The sequence below is a fragment of the Cnephaeus nilssonii genome, assembly GCF_951640355.1.
Source record: "Cnephaeus nilssonii genome assembly, chromosome: 8".
Lineage (NCBI taxonomy): Eukaryota > Metazoa > Chordata > Mammalia > Chiroptera > Vespertilionidae > Cnephaeus > Cnephaeus nilssonii.
In genome coordinates, this window is record NC_137079.1 from 52107466 (window position 1) to 52113784 (window position 6319).

The 6319-nt window shown below is 39.0% G+C and overlaps 1 protein-coding gene across 1 annotated transcript; it reads left to right on the forward strand.

The window, feature by feature from the left end:
• Positions 1–4704: 4704 nt before the first annotated feature.
• On the forward strand, positions 4705–5174 carry LOC307103953 (large ribosomal subunit protein P1-like; the record flags this gene model as incomplete). The annotated part of the gene is made up of 1 exon (XM_079778547.1): positions 4705–5174. The coding sequence occupies exon 1, from the start codon at positions 4830–4832 to the stop codon at positions 5172–5174; it is 345 nt and encodes a 114-aa protein (XP_079634673.1). The 5' UTR covers positions 4705–4829.
• Positions 5175–6319: the final 1145 nt, after the last annotated feature.

Sequence of the window (6319 nt, forward strand, 5' to 3'; positions counted from 1 at the left end):
AAGCCAGCAAATAAGGGACTATTTGCTTGAGCTACAAAATGGATTCTGTTTTATTTTACCTTCCAAATCTCCAACAAGATCTCTTTTGTAAAATTTCTGAGCAATCAGGATTTATATGTTAAGACAGGTAGCAGTCCCTTATCTAAAGTGAATGTTGACAGAGATAAGAAGAGATTAGAGGACTAATCCCTAGGACTTCCAGAGACAGAGAGAAGAGTTAGCCATTTTGTGTACTAGAATCTATTTCAAAAATACTTTCAGGCCCTGGCTGCATAGCTTAGTTGGTGAGAGTGTCTTCCTGATAAGCCAAGGTTGCAAGTTCGATTTCCAATCAGGGCACATACAAGAAGCAACCAATGAGCCCTGTCCGGGTTTGATTCCTGGTCAGGGAACAGACCTGGGTTGCTTTCAATCCCTGGTTGAGACACATATAAAAGGCAACTGATCAATGTCTCTCTCGTCTCTCATCTCTCTTGTCTCTCTTTCTCTTTCTCTCTCTCAAATCAATAAAAACATATCCTCAAGAGGGGGTTAAAACAACAGCAACCAATGAATGCATAAATAAGTGGAACAACAAATCAATGTTTCTCCCTTCCTTTCTCTCTCTCAAATCAATAAATTAAACACTTTCAGTGACAATGCACTCACTGACTATTTCTATAATCTTTAAACTGCCTAAGATTTTTTTATCTTTTATTTAGGAGTTTGAGTAGTATCCTTTTTTTTTTTTCTTCTCTTTACCATGGAGTTATAGAGCAAAAAAAATAATACATAATATTAAAATGGAAAATTATATTTATATAAAATTAATTTTTTCAAAAATATTACTTAGAATGTGTAAACCAGAAAAGAGGATGAAGCTAAAAGACAAATAAAAAACATTTACTTAAGTATCAGAGGTTGCAATTGGGAAATGCATTTCAGGTAGCAATTTGAAGAGTGCTCCGAAGAGAACAGAGAAAAGCAGAGTTTATAAAGGCTGGGGTTTCCTGTGCCATAATCAATCTGGTCCTCTTTATGTAATTGAAGAATCCTTGTTAAGTTCATTGAGATTAGTTAAATTTAACATAAAAATGAAGGATGCTGGTTGGCAAAACAGGTAGGCTCCTTTCAAAGTAAACATTGTAGATGACCTGTATTCATGGTCAGAAAGAGATAAGGCCCAAGCATGGCTGAGAAGTTCAAAAGTTCATGGAGAAATATACTGACTTTTAAAAATATTAAAATCAATCATAGTACCTGATAATACCATTTCAGCAATATCTGAAAAATCTTCAGTTATTATTGAGTCTCTCTATGACTACTTTTTAATTGTATTATTATTTTTTAAAATATTTGTATTGATTTCAGAGAGGAAGGGAGAGGGAGGGAGGGAGGGAGAGAGAGAGAGAGAGAGAGAGAGAGAGAGAGAGAGAGAGAGAGAGAGATCAATGATGAGAGAGAATCATTGATTGGTTGCCTCCTGCACGCCCTACCTTGGGGATTGAGCCCGCAACCCGGGCATATGCCCTTGACCGGAATCGAACCTGGGACCCTTCAGTCTGCAGGCTGACGCTCAATCCACTGAACCAAACCAGCTTGGGCACATTGTATTATTTTTAAAATATGAAGAGAAAAAGTGGTTGTCCTTTATTTGAAAATATGTATCTTGTATGGTTTATCAGTGTACATGCAGGTAGAAATTCATGTGTTCCTAAACTATTTTTTATATATTCTTTTCTGGGTTAGACTGGAACTAAATATTGTTATCAAATGTCAAGATAATTTAAATGTGTAACATAAGTATATCAGTTATGTTATCAATAAAAAGGACTGCAAATATTTTTTAATTAAAAAGTAATTAATGGAGAGCCATACTGGGTGGAACATGTGTAAGACAAGTTTCTTCATGGCCTCCTGGCAACATTGTAGTTCCCCTGACTTAAATGACTCCAGGTTGGCAATTTCCATTCACAAAGGTTAGGGCACTATTTTCTCAAAAGTTAAATAACATTAAAATGTACAAGGAATGCTATGGGCAAGATATTCAATGCCACCATAAGAAGGACAGCCTGAAGATTTGCAGCCTGATGCAGATTTAATTTTATCTATGAAACCATAATTATTTTATTTATAGAAGAAAATAGATCCAAAAGTTAGAAATGCATCTCCTTTGAGATCTTGCCCCTTTGGCCTATTAACCTATTTCAGGATGTGTATGCTTTTGATAATTTTATTGTTCAATGTTCTCATAGACGTTGCTCTATGAAATGGTTCCTATCTCTATTAGATACTCATTGTCTCTTGATTTTGTATGTATGTATCCATTTCAGTAACAACAACAGTATAGAACAAATTTCTCTGTGTATGCTACCGCCCTTCAAACTCTTGCTCTTTCCCTTATGCAAATTACAGAAAATGGATTCTATATTTTCTAAGTCCAGTGTTTTGGATCTCTACTGCTGACATTTTAAAATTCAACAATTTATTTTTTTCTATATCTGAATTCACAATATTCTAAGGAAATTAAAAGCCTTTCAGGTACAGTATTATATTAAATGGAAAGCATTTCCATCCTTCTATGACTGTTTCATTCTACAGTCCCATCAACAACCACTGATCTCTAGCTCCTTAAGAGGCTCCTTTGCCTTGATTATCTTGGTACCTCTTTGACTATCTCTCTCTCTCTCTCTCTCTCTCTCTCTCTCTCTCTCTCTCTCTTCTCTCTCTCTTCTCTCTCTCTCTCTCTCTCTCTCTCTCTCTCTCTCTCTCTCTCTCTCTCCTGCCTTCCCTCCCTTTGTTTTGTTATTTTTACTTTGTGTGCATCTTAAACTCATAATCTCTAAATCTTGCTCTCACCTCTCCTGGGACTTCACATATGTATATTCAACTGCATTCTTGACATCCTCTTTTGGACATCTGATAGGTAGCTAAGAATTACCCTATGCCACAGTCAATCAATCATCTCTTTCAACATTGAGTTAACTCAGTCTGTTCCTCTGCCTGAATCTCACTACCATTGACTCTGGAGAGTCATATATTCATCTTTGACTACATCTTTATTCTTATCTGCCCATAAAAGAAATCCATTAAATAAATACCAACTACTCTTATTTTAAAGAAATTAACAATTATGACAGAGGAAGCTAATTATCATGTCAAAGAGACTTGGGTATAAAACTGAGCTCTACCACAGAGACTGTATGATATTGGAAAAACTTCTAAATACCATGTTACAATCTTATTGGTCAACTTGCCTGGGACATAGGGTTCCCAGATATTTAGTAAAATGTTGCTCTCCATATGTTTGTGTGGATGTTTGCAGATGAGAGTAACATTTAAATAGGTAGACTCAGTAAAGCCTATGGTCCTCCTTGATGTGGGTAGGGTTCATCCAATCAGTTGAAGGTCTGCACAGAATAAAAATGTTGATTAAGAGAGAATTTCTTCTGTCTGACTGCATAACTGGTTTTGAGCTGGGATTTTTTTTTCTTGCACTTGGGACTTAATAAAAACATTGGCTCTTTCTAACTTTCAAGCCTACTGGCTGTCCCCCTGGAAGTGTACCACTGGCTCTCATGGAATTCTCCTGATTAAAGATTGGAACTTGTCAGCCTTTATAATCATGTGAGCCAAATACTTAAAATCTCTTGATACATAGATAGCTGAATAGCAAGATAGCTAGATAAATAAATAGATGTCTCTTATTGGCTGTGCTTCCCTGGAGAACCCTGACTAATAGTCTCCAAGCTGCATTTTGTTCTTTTATAATGAGAAAAAAATGATAATCCAAACCTAATAGGGTATATTCAATTACTCTATGCATATAAATTTTTTAGTATATTCCCTGGCTCAAGTCTGTCAGTATATATTATTTCTTTTCAAGCTCTCACAAATTATATCTTAGACTAATAAAACCTCTTGACTAGTTTTTCTGCCTAAAATGTGCTCCCCACTAAACACATACACACAAAAAACCCCACAAAAAACAAACAAACAAACAACAAAAAAAAAAATTTCCACACAATTATAAGTATAATAGATTAACATTAAATTCTATGAAATGCTATAAATTAAAGTGCTTCATAGGTTCCCACCACCTAAGTCCAATAGTCAAATAATGTTTTCATTACATACTAGATCATCTGGTCTCTCTTTTCTGCTCAGCATTATCTCCTGCCTTGCCTAAATTGTAACTAATTGCAGCTCTATTTGACTAAAGCATTTACATTAGGAATAACATCCAACATGTGCCAGGTTTTTCTATAATTGTCTTTATATCAATTAAGCCAATATTATTATCTTAATCTTCATATTAGCAACTAAGTATGAAGAAGTAGGTGATTTGGCCAAGGTTACATTACTAGTAAAAGGCAAACCTAGAATTTGAACCTAGGCAGATGGGCTCCAGTGTATTTATATTTAACTTCTCCAACTCTATGTTCCTCAACTCTACAATGACATACATGTAAATCACACTCCCTGTCTCTACCAGATGGAATACCCCTTTGGAAAAATTAAGGGAATTTAGTAAAAAATATGCTTTATTTGCAGATTTACTTAACTCTGACTCAGTTTATGAAGACTGGATGTTTGAATTTCTAAGATTTAGAAACATAATACTCAATGGGAGAGAGTTCAGTTGTTTAATGAAGTAGCTGAAATAGCCTATAATAATGTAAGGCACATAGAAGACTCTCAATAATATGTGATGACTAGCCCCTTTCCCCAGCTGCCGGTAAGGTGCTCGGTTCTTCCGAGGAAGCTAAGGCCGCGTTGGGGTGAGGCCCTCACTTCATCCGGCGACTAGCACCGCTCCCGGCAGCGCTCACCCAGCACTCGCCCTCACCATGGCCTCAGTCTCGGAGCTCGCCTGCATCTACTCGGCCCTTATCCTGCACGACGATGAAGTGACGGTGACGGAGGATAAGATCAATGCCCTCATTAAAGCAGCTGGTGTAAATGTTGAACCTTTCTGGCCAGGCTTGTTTGCAAAGGCTCTGGCCAATGTCAACATTGGGAGTCTCATCTGCCATGTAGGGGCTGGTGGACCTGCCCCCGCAGCTAGTGCTGCACCAGCAGGAGGTCCTGCCACCTCCACCGCTGCTGCCCCAGCTGAGGAGAAGAAAGTGGAAGCAAAGAAAGAAGAATCTGAGGAGTCCGATGATGACATGGGCTTTGGTCTTTTTGACTAAACTGGCTCTTTTGTAACACAGTTAATAAAAGCTGACCTCTGTTGCAAAAAAAAAAAAAAATAATAATATGTGATGACTAAACTAATTAATAAGTGAATAATGAATCATAGAATGATTGCAAATACAGCTCATCTAACATTAAAGTAAGTTTCTTTACTTCAAAATGTATCATGAAGGCATGTTATGAAACCAAGAAGGTGGCATAAGGTATACACACTCCTGTACGAGCTGCCTCTCACAACCACACCAAAACTACAACTAAAAGACAAAACAACTATCACCCAGAACCACGGGAAAGCTGGCTGAGTGGAAGTTCTACAACTAGAAGGAAAGAAAAAAGCGCATTGAGATTGGAAAGGAGGTGCAGAGCCGTGGAACAGCAGAGGTATGGAGGTGCGCGCGTGGAGAGGGCTGGCAACTGAGGACACGATTGTCTTTTTCAAGCGCGAGGGAAACACAGCTCCTGACTGCTCTGAACTCTAGTTTCCGGCGAGACTCTGGGGACCCAGACTCCTACGGGAAGAAACTGGACTGTCTGGCATTGGGTAGGAAAGTGAGGGTGGCTTTCTCGCACAGGAATCATTGTTTATTGCGCTGGGGCGCGGGATTCGGGGACACGCAAACGAGGAGATGCAGAGAGGGCTGACTGGCAGCCATCGCTGTTTGCCATGCCCTAGTGATTCCCTGAGACCCAGCCCCACCCAATTTACAAACCCACCCAAACTGTGCGCAGCGGCTTTTGCATATGAATGGCCTGCCCTATCACAGCTTAACCTAACAAACTGCAGCTGGGTGAGCTCCAAAACTTCCAAACCCCAAGCAAAGAGGAGAAATCTGCAGATCTTGCTGTAGCTGCTGCTGGGTGGCCTCACACAGTAGCTGACTTGCATCTCCTTGAAGATCCAGGAGCCAATGTACCTAGTGGTTAGTGTGAGACAACACCAGATTACAACTCTTCACATCCATAAGTAACACACTCAAGAGGCAGATTCAGTGAGCACCAAAGCCCCACTGAAGCAAGTCCTGCCCCACAAGGGTGTCTCCAGCACAGCAGTTCTTCCATTATAGACACAGCTGATCCTCACAGCCAATTGGCCTGAAGGTCAATTCCTCCCAATGTACCAACAGCAATCAAGGCTTAACTA